The 27,949-nt window shown below is 42.0% G+C and overlaps 1 protein-coding gene across 1 annotated transcript; it reads left to right on the plus strand.

The window, feature by feature from the left end:
- Positions 1-27,582, plus strand: NRDC (nardilysin convertase). Its single transcript, XM_080603273.1, has 31 exons — positions 1-411; positions 4,484-4,805; positions 4,991-5,072; positions 5,916-6,069; positions 7,736-7,809; positions 9,220-9,315; positions 10,199-10,321; positions 11,345-11,402; positions 12,379-12,452; positions 12,647-12,716; positions 13,108-13,185; positions 13,643-13,763; positions 13,843-13,901; positions 14,535-14,589; positions 17,016-17,120; positions 17,390-17,513; positions 18,034-18,120; positions 18,785-18,904; positions 19,663-19,714; positions 20,867-21,017; positions 22,096-22,223; positions 22,550-22,712; positions 23,401-23,432; positions 23,730-23,868; positions 24,353-24,400; positions 24,761-24,813; positions 25,438-25,521; positions 26,245-26,335; positions 26,655-26,771; positions 27,006-27,095; positions 27,365-27,582. Exons 1-31 carry the CDS (start codon positions 71-73, stop codon positions 27,560-27,562), a joined length of 3,489 nt encoding a protein of 1,162 aa, XP_080459399.1. The 5' UTR covers positions 1-70; the 3' UTR covers positions 27,563-27,582.
- The last annotated feature ends 367 nt before the right edge of the window (positions 27,583-27,949 follow it).

The following is a 27,949-nucleotide window of genomic DNA, read 5'->3' on the forward strand; positions in this document are numbered from 1 at the left end:
GCCACCACCGCCACTTCCCGGCGGGGCGGGAGCCGCCCGGCTGGCAGCGGGGCCCGGCGGCCGGCCGCGCATGCGCAGATTCGCGGCAGCCTTCGTGAGGAGGGGCCGGGCGGCAGCGGCGGCCGGGAGCGGGACCGCGACTGCGACCGGGGCCGGGCCGGGGGCGGAGCGGGGGCGGCGGCGGCTGCCGCCGGTTCTCGTCAGGGCCCGGCCGCTGTGGGCGGCCATGCCCGGGAGGAACAAGGCGGCGGGCGGCGGTGGCTGCCCCGAGGTGCCGGGAGGGCAGCAGGCCGCCGAGGCGGGCCGCGACGCCGTAGGCCGCTCGCCTCACGGGGACGAGGAGGAGGAGCGGGGCGCCAACCTCGGCGACCCCGACATCGTCAAGTCGCCCAGCGACCCCAAGCAGTACCGGTGAGCGCCGGGACGGGGCTGGGGGGGGGCTGGAGGCCGGCCCCGCCGCGGGTGAGGGCCTGGTGCGGTTCCCGTACCGCCCCCCCTTCCGGGCTGCTCGGCCCCGGGAGCGCCGATCCCCAGCGGGAGGCGGTTGTCGGGGGTGTCCCGAGGCAGCGCCGAGCTGAAACCAGGCTAAAACCGGCAGCAGCAAAACTCTTCCCATATAGAGGGGTTCCAAGGCTTAAATACGGCTGTGAGCAGAGACCTTACGCTGCCATTTTGGTGGTGTTTTCGCTTGGTGCTCCCAACAAACCCCCCAGGAGCACGGAGGAATGTCCTGTCCCCCAGCAGCTGGGCCTGGGCAAGAGGCTGCTGAGCGCTGCGGGCGGGGTAAGGCAGCCCTTCTCCGAGGGATGCTGTAGGCAGGTTACCCAGCCCCTGCGAGATGTGCTCTTTTAGCTCTACCCTTCATAACGCCTCTGCTGGCTGCACAGATCAGACTCTGCCTAAACCCCAGCCTGGAGCTGAATTGTGGACTCGCAGTGACACGGGCTGAAGTTCCCTGCTGGCTGCACGGGGGCTGTGCCCATTGGCTCGGGGAACAAACTTCCTTCTTCCCTTCTTGTCCTACTTCCCTGCTTCTTCCTCCCCATTTCTGTCTGCCTCCCCTGCTGGTGTTCTCGCTCACGCTGCTTTGCAGGAGGTGGCTTCCTGCACTTTGTAGCTACAGGGACCATCAGCTTAGGAAACTTGTGCCTTTGCTACCTGGAATGACAGTGTGATGAAGCTTGGGAAGTCCACTGGAAACTGGCAATCTGCTCTGAGGCTCAGGAACCTCCTCCACACGCAGGGAATTGCAGAGCGCATTTGCATGCAGCATAGAGTAGACAAATGCCGACGTCTCTCAGAAATCCTGCTCTCTGTACTTAACAGACGTTTTTCCAGCTGGAAGCCAGGAGTCACGTCTTTTCAGATTGATTTCTGTGTATGGGGAGTGAGCCTTGCACAGAACAGACACAAATGTATCCCTTAGGAAGACAGCGTTGCTAAAAGTTAAGTATGCCTTTGTTAGCTATGTTCCAAACCCTCTAAGCAAATTTAAAGACAAGATTTAGTGATGCATATACAGTTTTTCTCCTCTGTTCTTGCATTGGTGTTGACGTATACTGCAGGCTGTTCACAGTTGATTTAATTTCTTTCTCATGGATCTTAAAACCACTTCTCACCGAGTTATCATCTCAAACACACCATTCATAAAAGCAGAGGAGTTCTGACAGCCTGCAAAATGTATTCTCAAAAGTGAGTTTGCTGGGACCAAAATGATCATAACCGAAGTTGCATCTGTTCATGGAACATAGTCTCTCAGAGCTAAGAGTGGGTAGTTATCTTAACTGGATTTTTTTCCCCAAATTTGTTGTATTTAAGTTCATCCTTATATGGGATTTCATGAGTTTGTATTACTTGTTTTCTGTAATTTGAAGAATTAAGACATTTCTCTAAGTGTTTACTATGCATTATTACATATTTCAATATTTGCGTAACTGCTGAACAATTGCCACTGATGTAAGAAAATACCTTAGTGTGAGAACACCAAGCTGTTGGAGCTTACCCAGGATGTATCTTTAAGAATTTGACTTTTATGTTTCATGGATTATTTGTATCAGTGTCTGTACAGCTCTTCTAAAAAGCAATGGGACTACGCTTGCTTCTCTTGCTACATGATTGCATTTTTCTTACTGTATTTTGCATACTAATTGATACTTCTGTATTGATTACACTTGTTCTTTTCCATTGGACTGAAACACGGAAAAAGAAAAGAACACCGATGTCAGTTGGTGTCTCTGCTCAGAACAACCTCAGCTGTTCCAGGTGCTCCTTAAGTGAAATCAGAGAGCCTTTGACAGCAGCGTGGTTAAAGTGTTATTGTGCTTTCGGTGCTAGCATGTAACACTGACAAGCCTGGAGATGAGTAATGTCAAATTAGTATCACCTGCTGCCTTAGTTTAATGGCTGCATGGGGAAAGGAGAAATGAGAGCTACTGGTACACCTGGCTGCGCAGCTTTATGGCAACTCTTCTGGAGGAATAGCGCCGTACTGCTTGTTCTCTGCCTTCAGTGACTGTACCGACCCCAGGGAAGTGAGTGCTCTTTGTGGGATGTGGAAGCTGAAGACAGCTGCGCGTGGAGGTGCGGAAGGTGCTGGGCCTGCTGGAGGACGTGCTGTAGCAGTGCTGACTTGCACCGTCTGGGGCTCTTGCTGGGAGTTCTCCGGAGCCTGAAGCACCCGAGGACGCAGTGCATCTGGTTTGTAGGACCCCTGCCGCGTGCTCAGGAGCGCTGCAGCTGCATAATGTGACATGGGGTACAAACACGTCACTATTCAGACGTTCCAAATGTGTGGATGATTGACTTTGTACCCAGACATTTTAGCAGGGATCTCGTGCTGTCTTTGCCTCCTGAAGTTAGTCACAGCATCTCTGCACGTTAACACCGCAGTGGGTTAAAGCAACAAGAATGCAACTGCGCTTTCACCTGTTTGGATCAAATTCATCCTGTTCAGGGTACTGCACTATGCAGGACAGGCATGTTAATGATTTTGAAACCCTGGGCCAGAGCAGGTGTTGTCACTTCCACAGCTGAGGAGCAGTCATAATTTCTGAACTTAACCCAACTATTAAATGTTTAGTCTTCAGCTTTTTTCATAGACTTGATAGTCTAAGAAGTGTGATGTGTAATCACGATGCCCTCTTTACAGCTTTCATCCATATACTTCCTTGTTAAATTCAGCTGGAGGAGAAGTGCCCTGTGCAACGTGTTTTCAAGCAGGTCTGTGGGTTGCAGAGCTGTAGCAAGTGTCTTGCAGCTCTTATAAAGAATGAAACTTTCACTGACCTCAGATTTTGAATTGAAATATTGATAATAGCACATGCTCTTACTGGTACAAACTTTGAAATCACATAATGATAGCCATGCATGAAACGGTACTGGAGAGCTTATGGGAACAGTGGATTTGGAAATCAAACAGCACACATTTCATTTTTCACTTGGGTATTTACCCTGTAGCTTGATCCACAAATCTGCTTTGAAATTTCTGCTTCTGAGATAAAAAACAGTGGCCGTGCGGCAACGGTCTCATCTGGCATAAACTTACTCTGCTGTTCAGATTTCTCTGGGAAGGTGGGATGAGCCCGTGGGTTAGTTTTACACCACCAGGGTTTGTAATGGATCAGATACAACCAGTGTTAGGTTGGATCAGGTATTTTCTTGATCCAGATTCCTTTGTTTCTGCAGCGCAGCACCTCTCAAAGGTGGTGCTCCGCCTCATGTGACAAAGTGTGGTTGTGTCTGTTCCTGATCTGGCATGAACTTTCACTGCTGAGAGCTCTGGTCAGGCAAAGCATCAGCACTGTCCTCAGCCTGAGAAGCTGTGGAATGGTGCTGGATAGGGATTTATACATACACATGTATATACATAATGTATGTAGGGCCGTCCACATGTGGATGTAAACACACAGACCTGTGTAAGGTCACTATTGATGGCAACACACCCAAGCCACTGTGACTTATTAAGGCTGGGGAGGAGGCTTGTCCTTTCTAACATGTGCCTGCCAAACCTGCAGGTCCCATTTGATGGAAAGCATTCATAAAATCAAATAAAATTGAGTCTCTGGGGCCTGCTTAGAGGGAAAACCAAAGATTTTAATTCTGTCACGTAATATATGTTCACAAGAGCCTGCCAAACATAATAGGGTGCTGAAGTTTGGGTTTACCTATTCTGAGTACATTAAGCTTTCTCTAACCAGGTGCCATTAGCTCAGATATCTCACCGAGAGAAATAAAAGCCCAAATCAATGTCCTTAACCTTATGGGCAGAAGGGCTTCTGCTGCTGTCTTGAATTGCTTGCTTCTTTCAGCTGTTAAATATCAGTAGAGTATTTTTGCTTTTCCACTCTGAGTCTGCTCACCTTCTTAGCTGCCCGTATTTCATTGGGAAGTCTCAGCTGAAGATGGGAAATGCGGAAATTTCTGTGCTTCTGAGAATTTGGATTTGGGAAGTGATTGTATTCATTGCAAACAACTCTTCTTTCAGGTATATCAAACTGCAGAATGGCCTATGTGCACTTTTGATTTCGGATTTGAATTACTTGGAGGGTGCCCCATCCGCATTGTCTTCGGAAGAGGAAGAAGAGGATGGTGATGAATCTGAAGAGGAAAGCGATGAAGATGATGACGACTCTGGAGCCGAGATCGAAGATGGTAGAGAAGGGTTTGATGATGAGGACTGTGATGAGGGGGATGAGGGTGAGGACGATGATGGAGATAATGAGGATTTCAATGATCCCGATGACAGTGAATTAGAAGAGCTAGCTGAAAAGGAAGAGACAAGAAAGAGAGGCTGTACAGAAAAGCAGGTATGTATTTAAAACTACAGAGTGAAAAAATATTATATACAGAGCTTTCTTGTGCTCTGAAACCTTGTGATTAGACATTCAGAGTCATTCTTTGTGTTATACCTATCCTGATTGATTTACATGTCTGTCATTTTCCTAAAGTATTTCTTGAAGCAGCTTTTACTGAGACTGTTGTATTTTCTCAGTCTGCAGCAGCCCTTTGCGTCGCTGTTGGCAGCTTCTCTGATCCCGAAGATCTGCCTGGCTTAGCACACTTCCTGGAACATAGTACGTATCTGCCTCTGTTTCATCTTCTCCAGCTGCAGTGCAAAATTAGGGATATCTAGCTCTGGATGTCTATGGCATTTTTAATGCCAATTCTAATTTCAGCTACCTAAAATTTATTTTTATTAGTTAAATAAATCTGTGTTTTTATAAAAAATACTGATCTGGTAAGGAACTCTTAATGTGGGAGAAGGAGTCTCATTCCCTTTGGCAGGCTGTGCATTAGTGTACGCTTTTCTGTTAACTATTAAATGTGGGGACAAATGTTGTGAAGTTTCTGACCAGACATATCTATAAATGCTACTCGTGACCTACTGAGGCCAGTCATACCTAGAAAGACACAGTCTATTTGGGCCTTCTGCCAAAGGCAGGTTACTCTAATTATTGGTCAAATTATATTGTCGATTGCTACAGGAGTGCACCTTCAGTTCTTGCATGTTTTATCTAATTTTGATGTGATTCTGAAATGTGTTCAAAAAAAAAAGTATGTTTTAACCTGGGTCGTTGCAGATGAGCAGTAGAAATGGCACTGAAGTACAGAGGATGTCACTTGTGTTTCTTGCCAGGGGGATAGTTTGTCTAATCATGCCCTCAGGCTGTTGGCATCGCTGGTTCCAAACCTGAACCTGGCATCTGCTGTGGTGTTTTACCTCACGTTCAAAAATGATGTGAGAAGTTAGAATTCGGTTTAGCCTTGGATTTGGGCCCTGTCGAGGTCAGTCCCGGCAGGGGCGACGTGTTAACGCCTGCTTGGAGCTGCTGTGTCAGCTGGGTGGGGGGCTCCCTGCTGCAGTGAGGAGTAACAAATTCATGTCATCATGGTAATTTGGCTGATTTTTGTTTCAGTGGTATTTATGGGCAGTTTGAAGTACCCAGATGAGAACGGGTTTGACGCGTTCCTGAAGAAGCACGGGGGCAGCGACAATGCCTCGACTGACTGCGAGCGGACGGTCTTCCAGTTCGACGTGCAGAGGAAGTACTTCAAGGAAGCGCTGGATAGGTAACTGCCCGCCGGTGGTGGTGGTGGAGGTGTGTGCGTGTCCCTGGTGGTCAGTTCTTCATTTTGGGGCTGGCTGCTGCTGCACTTCCACAGGGACTTGTACTACAAAAAGAGGGTATCAAACGTAGGGAAATGAGATTTCCCCACGGCTATCTGACAGATGTAGCTGTGTAGCTGCTGTGTGGTTACTTAGGATCTGTGTGCAAGTCTTACTGCGAGCTCTTTGTCTTGCCACTCTTAAACTGGTGGCTTTGTTGAAGTGAGAAACGTTATGCAGTGTGACAACTGGAGGGGAGGTGCCTCCAGAATCCTGGTGATTCATCCTCTGAGTATCTGTCCTGATAGAGTTAGGGGTTGGCTTTTGATTATTTTGGCTTTTGATTATTTTGTTTCCAAGTCTAATCTATCAAGATGGGTGGGAGGGTAGCGTTGAGCATTGTGGTACAGTGTGCACCTCAAAAGGGTACATTTAACCCAGTCCTGGTTATTCAGCGAAATGCGTATCTTTTGGGGTGAAGTACTTACCTTGCTCTTTTGTGCTGTGAGGTACGTTAGGACAACGCTGCTCCACCTGTCTGAGTAGTTTCCTTCCATGAGAAGAAATTACTCATTCATGAGGGCATGTCAGCTGAGTAGTCCTGATGCTGTGAAATATCTCAGGAGGAAAGTAATGATGAAGACAAGATCTAGTATTTGCACATTTTACCAAGTATTGCCTTAATTTTACTTTATTAGGCTAAATTCAGTTTTCATTTGCAGATTAGTCCAGGTTTTAGATGTTTGAAAGTGAGAAAGCATCAAAAAATATAATTACAATTGGTCACAACAGCTCACTTAGTGGAGGGGAAGCAGAAATTAGGAGTTCTGTAGGCTGTGGGATAACATACAAAGAAAATAAATGGTTGTTGCTGGTGATTTCTGCTCGTTTGGTCAACTTTGGAATTAAAGAAAGACATTACATTTCAATGGACTTTAGTTTAATGGGTTCTGTAGTCGTAGAACTCTGTCAGTAATGTATTCCTGTTAACGTTTTGCTTCAACAAGTTTCACGAAGCGTGGAAAAAATACAAATAAAATAGAAATAATAGATTGTCTAGCAGCCTTCTGCTGTCTCCATTCACTGCAGACCTGTCCCTTGCCATTGATCTGCTCTCTATGGGTACAGGAGCAGAGATGTATCTGGAGGTGTCTGGAATTTTATAGTAAATGAAATTGTAATGGATACAAAAACTTATGTTTCTGGTCATAAATCAGCATTCCTTTTTGCCTAGAGTTAGGAAGAACTTCCTTGTGGTTATGTTGTTTGTAATGAACAGCTGAGGATTTTTCCGCATTTTTCCTCTGAAGCATCTGATACTGGCCACTGTTAACCAGACTAGATGGATCACTTGTCTTATCTGGTGTGATTCTTCTTGGGATGTAAATGCCCTCTTCCTGCATGGCAGCCTTGCCCTTTGCTTTTTGATACTATCACTAAACTGGCTTTTACCTCTCCTTAAGACAGTACACTCCAGAATTACATCATTTGTAGTAAGACAAGCAACTTTATAAACTAAAAATAGTAGGTGTTGAGTTTAGTTGTTGTGTTGTGTTTGTTTGTTTGTTTGTTTGTTTTGCTTTATCTTAAGAGACACTGAGGAAAAGCACATATTTTTCTCTTTCATAGGTGGGCACAATTCTTTATTCACCCGCTGATGATCAGGGATGCAATAGACCGAGAAGTTGAGGCTGTAGACAGTGGTAAGAGTTTCTTTTTCTGTGTGTTTAGTACATCTTAATAAAAAATAAGACCTATTTAGTAGCATTGCTTATTGCTTCCTACTTGGGATTACCTTTCTGAACACTTCAGTCAAGTTCATCTAACTCAACAGAGAAATTAAACTCTTAGATTTCTTCTTAACTTTCATGGGTATCAGTGGCTGTTAGAGGAGAAAGACTGAGCATGGTGCCATTACCGATAGAGCTTACTATCTTATTTCTTGTACTGAAAATTAATAATTTTAGGTCATTTGGCAGTAACTGGTAGGACAATTGCATAAGCATGTGTGTAGTCTGTAATGAACAACATTCCTGTAGCTCCAGCACAGCCCCAGTGCTCCCTCCAATACTGTTTGTTATTGTTAATACAATAAGTCTGTGTGATTGTACTTGTCTCGTTATCCTAATGCCTGTAATAACTACAAATTTGCTTCACAGAAGGAAATTGGCACAGAAGTGAGTGGAGTGCTCACTTGATTTAATACATAATGAATACTTCCAGACTGCCTATAAAAGCTCACTGCTTTAGAATAAAAACCTGTTCCTGGCAGATACACTGACTGGTTCAAATATGGTTTTGAAGTGTTTTCTTTTTTCTCTGATAAGAAAAACTGGGCAACTCGATCTTTGAATTTAACTAAGTGTCAGTATAAACACAAGGACCTGTCTTGTGATTTAAGGTGTAGTTTCTTCAGCAGCGTAAACTAATTTATGCCTTCACTTGCACTACCTTCATCCTGCAGTTTTACTCCTTGGCTTGTACTGACACTGTAGCAGTGAGCTGTCGGGTAACTGTGTCATCTTGATGAACTAGCTGCAGAACAACCCGACCAAGAGAGTTTACAGCTTCTACCAGAAGAACATGCAGTTGGAGAGGGCAAATTTTTAATTTTCAACAGAAAATCCCTTATTTGGATTAGTTTAAACTGCAAAACTTCATTTCTGGAAACTATCTTGCTCAGTTTTCAATTTCTCATTTCATTATTATGCTAGAAGTTATTCCTTGTGTTATACAGGAGAAACAGATCTGTAATTGATCTCTGGCTTTTTCTGCAGGGCCTGACTGTAGAATATTGATGGCCTTGTGTTCCCATTAAATTTAACAGATTGAGAACATTCAGACAGGACAGGCTGGGGCTTTGTATGCTTTTCCTGTTTATCCCTTTCTTTACTTCTCAGCAATGAACTACATTTTTTTCTCTTCTCTTTTCTTGGCTTATTTTCATTACTGCTAGCAAGTCTTGTTTCTTATCCTATTTCACTATTTCATCATCCATTAAAACAAAAAATATTCCAGGCTGCATCTGTGTTTTTTGTTTTTGATTTTGTTTGTTTTCCCCATGGGAACATGACCTCAAATTTTGATTCATGCCACTGCAAAATCTTTAACAGAGTATCAGTTAGCAAGACCCTCCGATGCAAACAGAAAGGAGATGCTGTTTGGGAGTCTTGCCAGGCCTGGACATCCTATGAAGAAATTTTTTTGGGGTAAGTTCTGAATTAAAGTTATAAAGTATTAAAACTTTTAACCACTTAAAAGATGCACTAACACGAGCTGTCTTATCACAGCGAGCATTACCCGTTCTCAGAAGTATGAGAGCAATTACTCATTTCACAGCAAAGCCGTTGGGAATAAAAGCAGCTGCCTGCTTCTTAAGATACTTTTCATTCTGGTACTTTTTGCTGATGTTGGAGCTGGGTTGCTGTAGGCATAGAGTCATGTAACTTTCTGTTAATGTAAAGGCAGTGTTCTCTGAGTCATCTCTGTCTTGTTTAAGCTTGTTTTTGCTATTACAAATCCATGGATAAATAACATATTCCCGGATTTTATTCTAATGGGGCTTTTCAAAGTAAATAATTCACTGTCAAGGTTGCAGGAGTAGACCTTCGGTTATGTGAGTGAAGGGAAGTTTGTCCTTCCTGCATAGGACAATAGCGTCCCTCTGAGAACTCCCTCACTTTCATGATGCTGGTGAGCATATAAATTATAGTGTGATGGGTAATAAAGATGGCCAGCTTTGACATGTAGATCATTTTTATAAAGTTGTGTAGTGACATGTACTAAAAGCCATATTTTCTCTTCTTTTTCCCCACCCCTAATCTGCAAGTTCCTTTGGCAAGCTGGTAGCAGACAACGAGCTATATAGTACACAGTATGTGTGATCTGATAGTATAGGAGGACTTTGTCCTCTCTTGTCCTAGAAATACTAACTGTCCTAGAAACTGGAAAAAAATAAATTTTGGTTAATATTCCTTTAACTCCAGATTTCTAAGTACTTTTAACATGCTTGCCATGACTAGACTCAGCGACCAGGAGAGAAGAAATTCTTGGTATGTCTGGTCTTGACTAACCACCTTTTAACTTTTACAGGTAATGCAGATACGCTCAAACACGAGCCTAAAATGAATAATATTGATACCTACACCAGGCTGAGGGACTTCTGGCAGCGCCATTACTCTGCTCACTATATGACTTTAGTTGTCCAATCTAAAGGTAATGTCTGATGTTCCTTATAAACAGGCTCATTGCTGCTCTTGGGGTAGCGCTTTTGGAACTAGTTCAGCTTTAGCACAAGCCATGCTAGTGAATTATCCTGTCCTGCAGGAGGTATTTAGATGTGGATTTTAGCCAGGTTTCCAAATGAAACGAGACTCAAGCAATTGTGCTCTCTTATTATCATCCCGCCACTTTCGAGAAATTTTTAACTAAAACTGATGAATAGATTCCATATTAACTCAGAAGGTAAAGCCTCATTTATATTTAAAAGAGAAACTTGTAGGATTGTAAAGTCAAACCACTTAAATGACTTAATGCTGCTGCTTTCCTTGCTGTCGACAGTGAACCTCCACAGAATGTGATGGGGAGACTGAGGCTGAGTGTCCCAGTTGTCTTGTTCTGAACGGGGCTCATTCAAGAGAGATTTTGAAATAACAGACTGGGAAGAAACTCTAGGAAGTTTTTTTCCTTATAGACTGAAAAATTCTGTGCAAATAGAATTGTGTTTAAATTCAGCAGAGAACTTCAGACCTATGGGCCTTTTCTGCTGAGACAAAAGGAAAGAAATTGCTTACAAGTTAAGTGGGTAGTATAGAGTTGTGTTGAAAATAAAGTTGTGTACATTCAAGTTAGGTTTGTGCTTAGGGGTTTGTTGAGAGCCTAAAACTTATTGCAGTTCCCATCAGTGAAAACTGCGTTATATGTACTGGACATAGAATGATTGGATGAGTCTAGCAAGTACTGGTGATTTTTCAGATCCCTAAGTCAGTAATTCTTGTTCACAGTCATACCAGGTACTACCAGAATTTAAATCCTAGTGGTATCAGCCTCAGTTTTTGGAATAGTATACAAAACCAGACACAGTGAATATTAAGAAATGACTCAAACCAGTTTAAAGCTTATAATTTACAACTTTGCAATTTTAACATGTACTGATTTGCAGTCTCTTTAAAATAACTGGTGAGATAAGATAAAGAATTTGTCTTCAGGAAATTAAATTTATTTTTTTTTCCTCAATAGAAACACTGGATACATTGGAAAAGTGGGTGACAGAAATCTTCTCTGAGATCCCAAATAAGTAAGATTTTTTTGATGCATAAAAGTATTAAAAATTATAAAATTATCTGTGCTTAAAATGGCAGGGCTTTTTATTTTTTTAAATCTCTTACTGGATACGTTAAAGAAATTAACATTTGTTTATCCTTATCCATAAAAAATAATGGCTAATTCTGAAACTTAAAGACTGCTGTTTAATTGTTTCAGGAAGATTTTGTTTATGCATAGCAATCATTTAACCCGCAAGCTGTGTGGTGCTAACTTGCAGCAGTGTTTGTTTAATTTGTGCTGATACCTTGATTTTATGATAAATCATTTAAAAGTAGATTATCATTTCATATTTCTTATCTTTCCTTTGTGTCAAAAATAATTAGAAACAAAATAAATTAGGATGGTATCTTGAATTGAAATGTCATCATTAAGGTGGCAACTGATCAGGACGTGATTTTTTTTTTTTTAAATATTTCACCACCATGTGCTATATAAAAAGAGGTTTCTGCAGAAGCTTAACTTGGAAATAACTTTATTCTCCCTTTCATTTTCCCTTGTTGCTTGATGTTTATTTTTGTAGTGCATAGAAAATGCTCCTGTAAACGTCTAATGCTATACGGAGACACATTTGTCTTTCTTGCCCGTGTCCTTCTCTTGTTCCTTCTTTGGCACAAGACAATCCATCTCGAGTTTCTTACTGTGTTTGGCTTTCCCTTTCCCTGTTGGGAAAGCAAGCTTTTTCTTGTTACTGCCTTGGAGGGAAGGAGAGGGAGGAGTTGACAGGGTGTCTAAATCTTGGGTAATTGCTCTGTTGTGTGGGCAGAGTGCAAGTGAATGACAGGGTTCCTTCCAGTTTGGCTTGGGTGGATCCTGCATTGCACCCTTTGTTAAGGGCCATTTTCTGCTTGTCTGCTGTACCGCCTCTGTGCTGACGTCTGGTGATTATCTCATCTCGATATAGCCTTGAGTCTTTGCCATTAACACCACACTTTAATTTTGCTTTCAAGTGGTTTGCCCAAACCCAGCTTTGGCCATCTGACTCAGCCTTTTGACACACCAGAGTTTCACAAGCTTTACAGAGGTAAGTAAAATAGATCTGTTTAAATATTTTGAATACATACGTTCATATTTCCTCTGTGATCTGAAAGGATCTGTGTGTTTCATAGAATAATTGTGTGGTTCTGAATAACTTCTAACCATTCTTTCTGCCTGATTTAAAATTTCTTTCCTATTTCTAATCATGTATTTATATTCAGTAAATTTATTTCTGTTTAGTTGTTCCAATCAGGAAAGTTCATTCATTGAGTATCACCTGGGCACTTCCACCACAAGAACAGTATTACAGGTAACGTGATGTTGTATTTTCCTTCTACCATGTTATCTTGTGAATAATTTTATTGGATTTCACAAGAAACCAAAGAATCACATTTATTTGTGTTACAGATTACTTTGGTTCTGCTAGGAGAACATTTTTTAAATGAACTAAACTGATGCAAATGCAGTTCTTTTTATAAATTGAGTGGAATGGGTGCACAACTGATTTAACGTCATTCCTCTCTGACTCATATCAGTCATCATGTTCTGAACTCCCACGTCCGTAGCTTGTTATCCTAATGCTACCTGAAAATGTAATAATTGTCGTAAAGAAACTGTTTTATAGTTGTTTGTACAGTGATTTGAATTCTTCATTTAAAAAGTATTACCTCTTGGCATTTAATTTTTAATTTTTCTTTTAGAGTGAAGCCACTTCATTATATTTCCTGGTTGGTGGGACATGAAGGCAAAGGAAGTGTTCTCTCCTTTCTCAGGAAAAAGTATGTATTTTTAAGCGTAGTAATTAAATGCGTTGAAATGATTAAAATAAAGGCAAACTATTTCTCACAGATACTTTTTTTTAATATATAAAGGCAGGTCAAGTCTGCCTTTTTATATGAGCATTTTGTAGTGATATTCTTTAAATTGATGATAGTCCCAAGTGAGAAATAAGTGGTTTTTGTTTTGTGGTCTTTGGATCAGTAGCATCTGTGACTGATTTTTAAGAGATGTCCCAAAGGTAATTTAGCTTTTTCTTAAATTAAATTAAATTACATTAAAAAAAATGTTTTTTTCTTAAATTCTGTATCCTGAGGTTCACATCTTTATGCTGAAAAACTTTGTGTGACCTGGTAACAGATTGAAAGCCACTGAAGTAAAGCTGTGATATGCTAATCGTAACTAAGCTTAGATAAAGCTAAAATGAGTAATTAATAAGTGTCTTTAATTCTTCCACAGATTTTGGGCTCTTGCATTATATGGAGGAAATGGTGAGACAGGATTTGAACAGAACTCTACCTACTCTGTCTTCAGCATTTCCGTAACTTTGACTGATGAAGGTTACAAGCACTTCTATGAGGTATGTTTTTGTAACTGTAACTTGATTTGACGCTGTTTTCCTAATGTCTGGAAGGAATAATCTGTTCCTTTGTCTGCAGGTGGCTCATGTTGTGTTTCAGTATGTGAAGATGCTGCAGCAAAGAGGGCCAGATAAAAGGCAAGTGTTTGCCACTACATCAGCTATTGGCAAGACCATTCCTCTCCATTAGCGTTTTATTTGTAGCTTACATGTTTTGGTAGGTTACTAGAGTATAACTGGTTGGTCAGTAGTAAAGCTTGTCAGTACAAAAGTTAGTCAGTAGAAAAGCTGTGCGGGAAGCGTTACCAGTATTTAAGTTTAAAAATGAATTTATTAAATGTTCATGGTTTTTTTCTTTGTGTTTTTAGTTTGATTTATTGTGATCAATTCCTAATTTTAATAAACTGAACTAGTTGTAGTTGTAGGGTGTGGTTTTGCATTGATTTAAATAAATTTTGTTGTAAATCTGTGGAAGTCCGTGGTGCTCTGGTAATAAATAGCCTTTATATTAATTTGGTATCAGTATTTGACTCCTTGTAGTTAAGTCTCTCCCTGTTTGGAAGATAGCAGAACTTACTGCTAGTTGTGAAATGTCCTTTTGGAGGTAAAGGAAGTATGTGTAAGATTGCTTCTAAGTCTAGTGCCAGAATGAATCACTGTAGAGAAACTCATCCTTGATTCCTTTCCTAGATGACTGCTTTTTTCAGTTTCTCAATAAATCTTGTGGAGTAGTGGAAGAAATCCACTTATTCTCTCCTCCCTCATTTACAGAATATGGGAAGAAATCCAGAAGATTGAAGCTAATGAGTTTCACTATCAGGAACAGGTATTCATCCACTGTTTTCTGTTGGCATATAGGTAAAGCATAAACAGGATATTTTTTTATTAAAATTTTGAACTATGTTTTCAAAGTTCTGTATGACTAGAAACAGATTATGCACTTAAAATAATGAGGTTGTTTTTCTGAAAGAATTGTCCTCAACAAATTGGGTTTTGGTTTTTATGGTCATCTATGTAGGCTCTCTTCGATTTTCAGTCATTAGACGCTTGCGTGTGAGGTTCTGTGCCCATTAATAGAGCTCTGCAAACTGTCTGGTGCTTTTCACTATTTTTTCTATAATTTCAGTGGCTATTAAGCTGTTTTTGCACTGCTGATTTCTAGGAACAGAAAAGCAGTGTTGTGTGAAAGGTGTGGCTAGTGACCTGGCCTCACAAGGGCTAGGATGCTAGTGACCCCCTTGTCTGCTCTTACAACATTACACAGATGAATTCGGTTTTGTGACAAGTCTTACTTGGCCTATTAAAATAGTAGTTAGCAAAAATCTTAGGCGTTTTTATTAAAGATACAAAAAGAAAAAGAAGGGAGTACAATTTCTACCAAGGTAACTTCATTTTTTTCAATGGCGCTAAAACTTTTGGGAAGACAAATCCATATATTCCGTATACGGCTTGAAAACATCACTGAGTTTTCTTGGTTTCTTTAAAGTACACAGATGCAGGAAGGACAAAAAAAAAAGAATAGGAAATATTGGAAGGAAATATCAGAAGAGTTTTTTTCTTTCTAGATACTCAAAGTCCTTTCAGACACTTTTAAGATCTGCCAGTCTGCACTGAGCATCAGGATGTTAGAAACGTCATTTTTAGCAAATCCTTCCATCTGTAGCTCTGCCTTCAAAATAGCATATGGAGGATATTGAGTGTCTTGAGTGGCCTTTGAGTAACAGAGGAAAGTGGTATTTGCAAGTGATACAGACAGCAGGGACCGCTGCCAACAACCCTAAGTAATACATAACAGAGCAGTGGATTTTTTTGCTAGGAACAAGTTTCCACCGATTGCCAAGTGCATTTTTTAAATGCGGTGTTTTGTTTTTCATTGGAACGCAGCTTTTATGAATTTGTTAACAAAGTGCAACTATTAAAAAATTAGAACTGACTGTCTTCTCCTAGCAAAAAGTTTCCCCAGCAAAGTAGAGAAGAAATAAAAATCTCTAAAGGATGGCCGTTTAGTATAATGGAAATAATAGGTATATCTGTTGCCCTGTGTACAGTTTTATGATTCAGTCTTTAATCATTGCAAACAGGTGTTGTCCAATCTGAAGTTTGACGTTTTTCATCAAAATGAAGCTATTTAATTCTGAAAGGTTCATGCTAGTGTTCTTTTTTATAGACCAAGCCAGAATTTTATGTTCCTCAAAACTGTTGCTGCTTTAATAGGATTTATACTTCCCAGTATCAAGCCAGGTGGGGGCAGAAAATACCCCATGTTCACATGGGGGAAATACCCACTGTGTAGAGTCCTGCCTTTCTGGCCAGTTGATGGTGTTGTTTTTTAATTGATCATTAAGTGGTTACTGGCCACTCAGGAACTTAACTCAGAAAGCGAGGGACAGAGGTATGTATGTGATTTAGTGACAGGGTTGTTCAGGGCTCTTCCCTGGGACAGATGAATGACTTAGGCATGGCACCCTGCTCTTCTGGGTGATGGAAAAATCTGGTACGTGGCCTACAGCGCGATGGTTACAGAGGCATGTCTTTGGGGGAAGCAGTTATGTGCCCCCAAGGCAGACTTAATGTTTTCTGAGATATCAGTGTCTTAAGAAATTCTTGGTCCTGTTTTTCTGTACATTTATAAGACACAGATGTGTCAAGCTTGCCTCTTTTCAGGGGGAGCTGTGGTCTGTGTCTGGACCCAGAATCTTTATGGCACGATGCTGGCTGGTTCAAAAAGAAAATGCACGCAGTAAGAAGTCTCTACTAGGCAGTCTTACACAGTTACACAGTACTTCATGTCCAAATCAGACATCTCTTCCTTCCCATACTGCATGTCATGCCAGACAACTTAGGGAAGGAGCAGAATCAGATATACCCATACAGCAGCAGGTCCTCAGCTTGCTCTTTCCAGGTTCCAGATTACTTTAAACCTTGAATTGTGGAACTCTGCTTGTGTTCCTCAGAGGCAAGGAGCACATTCTACTGGGACTTTACCTAGTAGGTTTAATGACTGTAAACACATGCTCAAGGCTGTTTCTTCCATAAAGCTGTCTCTGATATTTCAAGATTCTCAGAGCAGCCCTGAGCCTTAGATATGGTTATGAAATGTATTTAGTTTAATAATCAAAACTAAATGCCATACCAAACTCAGCGCGTAACTCCTGCTCGATGTGCCTGACCGCTCAAGCTCTGCTTAAAACAGAAGTTTGGTATTTTAGTTTTCTGATTATGTGAAAAATAGCTTTGTTTGTTTGTTTTTAGACAGATCCAGTTGACTATGTGGAAAGCCTTTGTGAGAACATGCAGTTGTTTCAGAAGGAGGATTTTCTGACAGGAGACCAGCTTCTGTTTGAATACAAGCCTGAGGTAAATGTTCTTTGAACTCTGATTACATGTTTTGATGTAGGGAAAATACAGGCATACTGTATAATATAGGCACATATAAGCATGCAATTAGGCATATTAGAGGCACAGGTTTTGTACTAATTGAATCACTTTTTATATTCAGAAAGCACATCTCCTTTTTTTGTAAGCTTATGATGTCTTGTTCTTCATATGTTCAGATTAAGAAGTCTCAGCTGGGTCAGGCAGAGCCACAGTTGCATTTGAACTGAAGTGCTGTCTTGCACTTGCAGGTTATTGCTGATGCCCTTAACCAGCTCAGTCCTCAGAGAGCCAACCTCGTTTTGCTGTCTGCTGCCAATGAGGGCCAGTGTCATCTAAAGGAGAAGTGGTTTGGAACACAGTACAGCGTGGAAGGTAAAACAGCGACAGAAACATAAAGAATGTCTGATGTATGCATTAGAGCTATTAAAAGGGTGACAACACAAAATACAACCACATGGAAGCAGGGAAATGAGTCGTCAGTGCTAAACTGACTTCATTATTAGTCAAGTACTCTGTCCTCCTGTAATTGTTCTTTGTTTAGTGTCAGTTGATTCCCGCTCCCTGGTTTACAGTTGTTTTAGGAGGCAGGGATCCCAGTGAACCCTTTACTTGGCTGCAATTCAAGTCCTGAACAGGGAAATGAACACAAACAATGAAGGACAGGGTGGCTTGGCAGCTGGGTTACTAAGGCAGGCAGGCCTGATTTAATTTTGAATAGGACTGCTTCAGTCCTGCTCCAAGGGAGCTGGTAGGAACAGATTTAGAAAAAGTCGTGATGAACCAGGTGACATGAAGAAACTCTTATCATACTGCAAATGTTCTTGGGTTTGTCTAGGAAATAGGAAAGCATTAGCCTTCCTGCTGAACTAAATGCATTTCATATTTTTAACAGATATTGACAAGTACTGGAGTGATCTATGGGCCAGTGACTTTGAATTAAATCAGGATTTACACCTTCCAGAAGAAAACAAATACATAGGTAAGGCACCTGAGCACGAATGAAATCTTCCCCTAGTAATTTGTGTGAGTTTGATGTGGTTTAGAAACAATCTTTATTTCCATCTGAACATCAACCTGATTTTGAAAATTAAAATATATGGGAGCTCTGTTCACTTGAATTTCATTTAATGCTCTCTTATTTATGAATTTGGGAGCTGACTTTTTCTAATATGTAAAGTTGCAGACCATACAGCTCTAACAGATCTCACACAATCTGTGGACTGTGAGAGTTAACACAGAACTGTGGACGCATAAGTAGAGGAATTTGATTTGCTTAATCCTGCTGGTTTTGAAAGTATTTAAATAGCACCTGGCTTTGTTGCCAAAAACAAATAAAATACAAACCCGTAATTTACAGCCTATATAGAACATTACCATTTCTGCCTAGCTTCTGAGCCAGTATTCTGGTGTGAAACTGAAAAATGTTTTTCATTTGGTGTTCATTTGGTCATTCATTTTCAGTGGTGTGAAACTCTAAATGTTCTTTGGGCCCGGGGAAACATATGCCGTCATGTATAATGTAACAAACTGGGAGGGGAAGAATGTATTCTGCTGATAATTTTGCGGGCTTTTATTCATGTAGCCTGGCTGTGTCTGTGAAGCCCTCTAACTTCTGGTTTTGGTTTGTTTTTTCTTTTTGTTAGCCACTGACTTTGCTTTGAAAGTTGCTGACTGCCCTGAGACAGAATATCCAGTCAAAACACTAAACACACAACAAGGCTGTCTCTGGTACAGGAAAGATGATAAATTCAAAATCCCTAAAGGTAAATAAAAGCCTTATGGCTTCCCTAAGAATAGGAAGTCCCTGTTTTTACCAGCTGGAATTTATTTGAAGGAAAATAACTCACAAGAGTCTTTGCCATTTATACTGAAGTGTTTACTGCCAGCTCTTCCGTGGTCCTTTTGATATATTTATTAGCTACAATAAAAGAGAAGCAGGTAAACTACCTTGCAATAAAGAAACCCTGCTGATTACTCAGGTTAAAAGGTGGAATCACTGAAAAATACTGGTTTCTTCTGCTGTCTGACTATGGACAGAATTTAGCATACAGAATATGTTACTGAGACTGGGGCTTGAGAGGAACTTGAACATCGCAGAAAAAAGCTGTAGTCTCTTCTACAGAACGAGAAAGCTACAGCCTGCCTTTGAGACAAATGTGGAAAATATTTTGGTATTTTCAAGTGGAATGTCATTATTTTTAGAGTCTGTTAAACATATGTTTTGTGGAATTTTCTTAGAGTTGTTTTGATTTTTATTGGTCACACCATGTGAGCTAGTATTCTACCAAGTGCAGCTTTGTGTTTGCTAATATTTGGTATTTTTAAGGAAAGCTTTTGGAGTGGAAAAGAGAAGGCATTTGATGATGACTTAATAAAAGAAAAATATGTTCTTACAGCTCAATGACCATTTTCATTAGACTTGAATTGTGACCAAAGAATAACCTGATGGAAATATATTTGACTTTGGAAAGCTGTCCATTGTTACACAATTACTCATGTAAGTCTCTTTTTCCCCCACCAGGTTATGTTCGTTTCCATCTGATCTCGCCGTTGATACAGCAGTCTGCAGAGAAGTAAGGCTTACATTATTTGTGCATAGCTTGCAGTATAACTATAGGCCCATACCTAGTGAAAAAGCACGAAGAGAGACTAATTTTAAACTGGAATAGAAAATTCCAGTTCCTTTTCTCACATTCTTGCATTTTCCTTGTAGTTTTTTTCTGAAGTTTGGCAAGAGTGGTTTTGCAGCAGGCCGTTGGTTACTGTAGCAGACAGGTGTGTGTGAGTTCATGGTGTGTTATTCCCCAGTGCAACTGGAAAAATTAATGTAACAGCAGCAGGGTGCATGCCAGAAGGAAGTGCTTAAAAAAGGAATTGGTCCTGAAAACTGCACAATCACGTCTAAACCAGTGACCTGGGAGCGTGTAGGAGCAGGTGAAGGGACTCATGGCAGCATTTAGAACCCTTTGTTCCACAGACCTCAAGGTTATAGCTCTGAATGTGCTACACTTTTGCTGAGCTTAGGCTAGCTATTTTATTGCTATTTGTAACACATTTCATGGCAGTTTTATCCTAAGGCTGTTGAGACCTGCAGGAGGAATGTTTCAAGAATGTCTTTATAAATCTGTTTTCGTCAGGGCTTTATTAGTTTGAACTTTGAATTGGAATCCAGGCAATAACAAAAACCTGGAAGCAGAGGACAGGACAGCAATTTCCACATTGCAGTCCAATTCACTGTAGCTTATTTATTTATTTATACCTTGATAGAAAGTGATCTCATTGCTCAAGTCCTTAGCATAGCAGAAGCTTTTTCAGAAAAAAACAGAGACTGGCTATCCTCCATTCCTTTACACAAAGTGTAAAAATCTATATTTTTTTCTGTGATTATTCAATGTTTCAAGCACTGGCACATTACAATGTGTGTTCCTACCTTGAAGAAATCTAAAATCGTGTGAAGCTGTAATTTTATTCATTGCAAAGAATAGTTGAATGTCAAAATAATTTTAAGTAGTGTCATGTGCATTCTGGATGAAGGGAAATTTGCATTTTGTATTTCCAGATTTGTTGAAAATTGGTTTTGAAATCTCCTTTTACTTAGGTATTCATTTCTGTTAGAGAATTTCGTGTGTGTACAACCAAACTTGTTGGCCTTGTTTTTTTTCCTCCTTTTATTATTTCCTTTTTTCTTTTTTTTTTTTTAACCCTCTACTCTTTTCTCCCCACAGCATAGTATTGTTTGATACGTTTGTAAACATCCTTTCCCACAATCTTGGTGAACCAGCTTATGAAGCAGACGTCGCCCAGTTGGAATACAAGCTGGTAGCCGGAGAGCATGGCTTAGTCATTCGAGTGAAAGGATTCAACCATAAACTACCTGTAAGTACCGATGATCTTCTAAACACTCAGGCATGCTTCTGTTCAGTATGTGTGCTTTTACTCCTAGCAGCTGGAGCTTGGCTGGCTGGACCTTAGAACGTTTAGATGGGCCATCTCAAATGGGAAATTTGTTTCCCTGTTCAAATACAGGAAATGGCAGCAAATGCTTTTTCATGGCTTGCATATGTTTTATTCACTTACAGAAGCTCAAATTACTGACTTTTGCCTGGCTTAAGAGAAATCTTTCTTTAAGTAATATCTATATCTCCATTTAGACTATAATAGCTTTTCTGTTAAAAAGAGATGTGAGTTTCCCATGTTCTTTTAGAGTTAGAGCCTCTCTGTCAACAAACTAAGGCTATTTGCATGCTATCTGGAGAAATGTGTCTGAAAATAGCTTTTTTTACAATTTAATTTTGGAGATACAGCTTCTGAGCTCATTTGGGATGCTGTTTTTCTTTGTGGGGTTGCTAGGATTTTACAAGGATTGGGGGATCCCTGATCCCATTCTCTGAAGGCTGGCCATGTAACGCCTGATAAGCACAAATGGAGAGGACGAACAGTTCAAAGAGCAGAGAACCACCGAGCTTCCTTAGGCTTCCATTGCAAGGGCTTGAGTGGAGCTTTAACAAAACTGTTCGTCATCTCTCAGACCTGTTAATGTGAGATATAAAAGAAAAACACAGAGATGTACATAGCATGCTCCAAATATCCTTTTTAATCACAAATGTCGCTCTGTTCTGATTTCATTGTGCTAGCCAGCAGTAGAAAGAAAAACTGGAACATCAAATCAGTAGTGTTGGAGTCAAAGGCTAGGTTTGTTTCAGTAGAATGTGGAAGCTCCTCTTGGTTTGGAATACTGAGCTTACTTCATTCACTGACTAAAAATGCCATCCTTTGGAAACTGACTGTAATTTGGTATACAATTATTTAGTGAAAAGCATCTAGCAGAACTGAGGAATGTGTTTTAGTAACAGTGTCTTTCGTGTTGATCAATTTTTTTTTTATTATTATACAGAAATAAGTTCAAATTGGTCTTATTTTCAGAAAAAATGACTTTAAACTGTTTTCTTTACAGCTTCTATTTCAGCTCATCATTGATTACTTGTCCGACTTCAGCTTTACTCCAGCAGTTTTTGAAATGATAACGGAGCAGTTGAAGAAAACATACTTCAACATCCTCATCAAACCCGAGACTCTAGCCAAGTGAGTGCTGGGGGAGGGCAAGAGGTGGCTGCACAGTCACTGTTCACAGTAAGTGTGGGGCTTGAGTGGAAGAGCTCGGAAATCACTGCTCTGAGCTCCTGGAGGCTTGTTCCAGGGTTAGCTCTCAGTCTGGACACCCAGGTGGCTGCCGTTCTGGTGCTACCTGCAGCCAACAGCAGGTGCTGAGGCAGGGCAGGGTGTGCCCATGGCAGTGCACGTGGGTGCCATCTCCCTGTCCCCAGTACGTTCCTGGGTCAGAAAGCGGATCTCCTGCATTAAGCAGCCGTTGACGGCTTGTGGTTTTGTTTTCTTTTCTCGCATTGCAGGGATGTGCGTCTGCTGATCCTAGAACACAGCAGGTGGTCCATGATAGACAAGTACCAAACGCTGATGAACGGCCTTTCCATTGAGTCCCTCTCCTCCTTTGTCAAGGCTTTCAAATCACAGCTCTTTGTAGAGGGTCTCGTACAAGGAAACTTCACGAGCAGAGTAAGTACAGCTTCAGCAGCTGATCCACACTGGAACTTGTTCTGAAAATGGGCTTAAACACAGCTGCAACAGCTCCTAATGCTCACCAGCAAGCTGAATGCCTCTTCGGTACCGACAACCCAGAGGCTTGCTTGCAGGTGCAGGGCAGCTTCATCTCCAAAAACTCAGGAATGCTCATGCAGATGCCCCACTGAGGGGTCTTCATAGATGCCCATTTATTTATTTTTTTTTCAGGAATTTGAGTTAAGGGGAAAATGTGATAGAAATATGCCCTGTAGCCTTTTCCCCCATTGCCACCATTCTTTATAGTTTGATGTAGTATTGATATGGACAGATATTGTTATTGATTTATTTGATACTGAGAAATGTCCATGGTGGAGCTAATTTCCATGTGTGAGCTAAGCTCCTTTCACATTATGGTGTGTGCATCCCTGTAGCTCCTGGTCAGTTTTACTGTTTCTCCTCTTTGATCCTTCCCGGATCTCCAGCTCTGGTCCCAGAGAGGGGCCCTCCTGTGTGCGCCCTTTGCTGTTGCATTGGCTGTTGCTGTTCCTCTGGCTTCTGCATTCTCCTTGCAGAGAAGTTAGGAAAAAAGAAGACTGACTAAAGACTCTTTTCTACTTTCTTTGTGGCTGTGAATTGGGGCTAATAATTCTCTTCTGAGTAAAAATTGTATTTTCTCTCCTAGGAAGCAAAGGATTTTCTGAATTACGTTGTTCAGTGAGTATCTGACTCCTGCACCGTGCATGTGGTAACTATAACTGAAGTCAGGATTCTTTTCTGGAGAACGGGGTTGGGGTGGGAGCAGTGCAGACGTTCCCTTCTCCCTCTCAGGGTACAGCACTGCTGGCAGTTCGCGAGGTGACTGTTGCTCACGGCATTTTAAGCAGGACGTTGTTCTGGTTTGGGGAAGGGGAAACCAATGTCAGTCTGAGTGTGTAGATGTCCGGGTGTTGGGCTGGTTTTGGCTAAGACGTGAGCAGGTGTTTGACACTTTGCTCTTTGTGCTCCCTTCAGAAAGCTCCAGTTCGCTCCCCTGGCCCACCCCTGCCCTGTGCAGTTCCGGGTGGTGGATCTGCCAAATACACACCTGCTCTGCAAGGTGAAAACTCTCAACAAAGGGGATGCCAACTCTGAAGTGACAGTGTATTACCAGGTACGCGTCAGCTCTGTGTGTACTTACCTGTCCCTCTGGTAGCTGCTGGTGCTGTAGTGTTACGTAGGTCTCAGCCAAGAGCAGTTTCTGGGCAAGGACGTTACAGAGCGCACCAAAACCCCATATGAACACCTAACACACAACCCTTGGCCCTCTTGGCTAAGCCCAGGTGTGCTCTCACCGCACGTGGCACTTCCTGAAGGCAGCACCTTCTGCTCCTGGCCTTGTGCTTGTAGCCAGGCGTTGTGCTGCAGTTACGTCCTGGTGTCCTGACACTGAGCTCATGGTCCTCGGGTGAAACCCCTCCCCTCGGTCCTGCAGGCAACACTGAGCCCCCTCAGAGACCAAGCATTTTTCGGCTGTCCCTGCTGTGAATTGTGTTTAACGCTGTAGTGCAGCTGATGTACGTCACACTTGTCACCTTGAGCTGGACTGTAGCTTTTAACTCCATGACATCATCCTAAATTCTTCCTTTTCTTTGTAGTCAGGTGCCAGGAGCCTTAGGGAATACACCCTTATGGAGCTGCTCGTGGTAAGTTAGCCGTCATGGCTCATAACCCGTGACATTTCCTTACCTGCAAACAGTGCTTAGAGCTAAGATAAGGCCTTGGGGCTAAATGGTACGAAGGGTTCAGTGTGTACTCACTGCTCATTCTCATTAAACCTCTGAGCGTTTGGGAGGGGATACCCAAACGGCTGCTGGGGAGGGCAGCGTGGAGCAGTTTTCTTTACTGACCCGGAAGACTGAGACCCTTCTTCATTCAGTGGGTGTAGCTGGAAAGGCAGCAGTGTGGTTTTTTCCTGTGTTGTGATTTGTGTTTCTGGGTTGAGTCTGAGGGGTAGCAGCAGAGGAGCATCACCCCTGCCGTGACACATCTGTGCTTTGTTTCAGATGCACATGGAGGAGCCCTGCTTCGACTTCCTGAGAACCAAGCAGACCCTTGGGTGAGTTCAGCTCTATGCTTTTGATGTTCCCCAGTGTTCTTACTCTGCAAGCCCCTTCCTTGCAGTGGTTAATTCCTGGCTTGTTGCAACGGGAGCAGAAATGTAACCCACTAAAACCACAGGCACCCATTGACACAAACTGCAGCTGAGTTGTTCTGGAGTCCCTTAAGAACTGGCGTTTGCCACTGGTGTGTTAACCTGGCATTACTCAGCACGAAGTTGTTCCTTCCCTTCCTAAACCAGCTCGCTGTTCCCCAGGGCTGCTGCCATAGCAGCTCTGCAGTGGCAGGCCTCCCTCAGAGGCACCCGTCCACCCCATGAAACTGGAACAGGGGAACAGGTCTTTCATGGCTACAGGTTTGTCGTTTTGTTTGGTAATTCCTGCAAATGAGTTCAAAAACAGTTACTCTGCCAAGCTTGAAAGGGTTTCCCAAAAATGAGAAAACAGAGAAATGTATTGATGCAGGAAATAATGGGAATAAGACTTGAGAATTTGTATGAGATCTTTTTTGGTAAAGCACCAACACTGTTTAAACTTGTAGCATGTCCTGCAGGTGAAAATTTAATTGTTTTTGTGGAATTACTTTATTGTGTTGTTTTTTGTTTTTTTTTTTTTTTTTAAAGCTATCACGTGTACCCCACCTGCAGGAATACTTCTGGGATCCTTGGCTTCTCAGTCACGGTAGCAACCCAGGCAACTAAATACAAGTAAGTGTGTAACGGTGTTTGCTGTAGACTGAGTGATGAGAAAGGCTTCACTGCAGGACACGTACGGCAAGTGGCTTTAGGAAGTGGTGCTGAAGGAGGTCAGCAGCCCTTGTGTGAATTCAGGAGCTGAATATCTGGGCCTCGTTTGGTCTCGTGAGGTATCAAACTAAGTGCAACCATGTCTACACACATTTTATGGTGTATTTATACAGCAGCCAGCTGAGAGATTTCATTTAACTGTCTATTTGTTCTACTGGAGCCAATGACAGCTGACTTCAGTTGGCTTTTGCTTAAACTTTTTTTGAGTGCACCCACTCTCATTCAGAGTTCGTTGCATTAACGTTCAGCTGCTTCAGTCCACCAACTTCTGCTCTATTCATGTGCAAGGCTGAGGGCTGCAACTGGGGGCCCGACAGCACACTGCAGCATGTGCTGCTGCTGGGCATGCCGCAGTCCCTGCACCATGCAGCTCTTCCTCTTGTGGCTTGTTTATATGAAGTCCCTGGGTTTGAACAGGACTTAGTACAGATAAAAATCAGAGCACTATTTTTATTCCTCAGTACGGGGGAAAACAGAAACATTGGTGTTTATAGATGTGTGAGCTTGCTTTGCCCTGCTGCAAACATTCCCTTGGTTGAGGGCTCTTCTGCTACCTTATCCCTCAGTATTTTTGTTGTGTTTTTTCTCTGCCTGAGCTGATTTAATTTTTTAACTCTCATTTAGTTCTGAATTGGTTGACAAGAAGATAGAGGAGTTCCTTTCTTGCTTTGAGGAGAAAATCAAGCATTTAACCGAAGAAGCTTTTAGCACCCAGGTAAAAGTCGGTCGTGAAACGTTTTTCCTTTAACTGGTAACTGACACCTAAACTGAAGGCTTTGGTTACACCAAGCCAATATATTTCTGAGGTCCCAAACAAAGGACTGACCTTTAAGTCCTGGCTCTCGCTCCATGCGGTGCTCATGCTCTGAATAGTTGTCCCTGGAAACTTCCAGAGAAGTTTGAGAGCAATGAACTGTCTTGTGACTGTCATTTGGGTTTTCCTTTAACTTCAGTGAAAGGTGGCTGATAGATAGATAGTCAATTCAGGTTGTTGAAACCCTTCAAACTTTCTCCCCCCCCCCCCCCCAACATAGGTTACAGCTTTGATAAAGCTTAAAGAATGTGAAGATTCCCACCTTGGAGAAGAAGTCGACAGGAACTGGAACGAAGTTGTGACCCAGCAGTATCTCTTTGACAGGCTCGCCCGTGAGGTGGGGAGTTGCTCATTGCTGTCAAGTACTGCCAAACTGAACGCTTGCATGTAGCTTTTTGCAGCAGTGTTAAATACAAAGCACACGTAGCTGGTTTTATGCTATTAGAAACACACTGAAGTAGAAACATGCTATTTTTAAAAGGTCTAATGGAATAACTGTTGTAGAGAAACCATTTTTATGTTCAAAATGACTTGAATCGTCACGGTGCTATTTAAAACCTCTGGGTTTCAGATTGAAGCTCTGAAGTCTGTTACAAAATCAGACCTGGTCACTTGGTTTCAAGCTCACAGAAGCAACAAGAAGAAAGTGCTCAGCGTACATGTGAGTATTTCTTGTTAGCTCCGTGATGCCAACTTATGACATGCCAGGCTTTGATAACCTCAGAGAGATCCTAGTAAGGGTGTACTGTAGGAAAAGTCACATTGTCTAACTTTTTCTCTGGTGGTTAGCCACACTAGTGGCTTTGTATTTCCTGTCATTTAGATTGCACTGAAGTATCTGCATTTAATTTTCAGGGCAGATGAACACTGATCGATACCCATATTACAGAATCTTAGAGCCAAATTGTTTTATGGTAACTTTTTTTCCAGGTGGTTGGCTTTGGAAAGCACGAAGGGGATGCAGAGGTTACAGCTGTCTCAGAAGTACAGAATTCTTCATCTGGTGAAATACCTCATCTTACTTTCTTGCCCCCATCCTCCCTGATGACTAACATTACTTCCATCAAGGACATCAAAGCTTACACATCAACTCTCAACGTTCTCCCTTACCATAAAATCTTAAAATAAAAATGACATCTTGCCCTGCAGTAACGTGTAATACAGGTGCTTTCTGCAACAACCAGTACAAACCTATTTATTTCTATTAAATCAGGGCTGTAGCGTTAGCTGGGACAAAGCAGCTTCCCTCCAGCAGTTCTCAGCCAACCTTCCATTAATCCCCCACGGTCACTCCGAATAGGCAGCGCCCTGAATTCCAGCTGGCGAGAAGGGCGAGCGCCCCCTGCCACCACAGATGCCGCGGTCTCCTCTCCAGTTGGCTGAAGGTGGGCGCTGCCTTTGTGTTCACACTGTCCTGGGCATCGTTCCTCCAGAGCTGTAGCAGTTGTTTAAGAGCAGTAAGTGCATCTTCCCACAGAGTATGCTGTAGGTCTCCTGCAGGAATTAAGAGTGGGG

Source organism: Anser brachyrhynchus (genome assembly GCF_964034855.1).
Source record: "Anser brachyrhynchus genome assembly, chromosome: 8".
Lineage (NCBI taxonomy): Eukaryota > Metazoa > Chordata > Aves > Anseriformes > Anatidae > Anser > Anser brachyrhynchus.

Bases quoted from the DNA above. Each gene is read 5' to 3' on its own strand.
- NRDC (XM_080603273.1), top strand. From the start codon at position 71: ATGCGCAGATTCGCGGCAGCCTTCGTGAGGAGGGGCCGGGCGGCAGCG. The intron at 4,806-4,990 runs GTATGTATTTAA...GTATTTTCTCAG, and splicing joins GAGGCTGTACAGAAAAGCAG to TCTGCAGCAGCCCTTTGCGT. The intron at 17,121-17,389 runs GTAAATGTTCTT...TTGCACTTGCAG, and splicing joins TGTTTGAATACAAGCCTGAG to GTTATTGCTGATGCCCTTAA.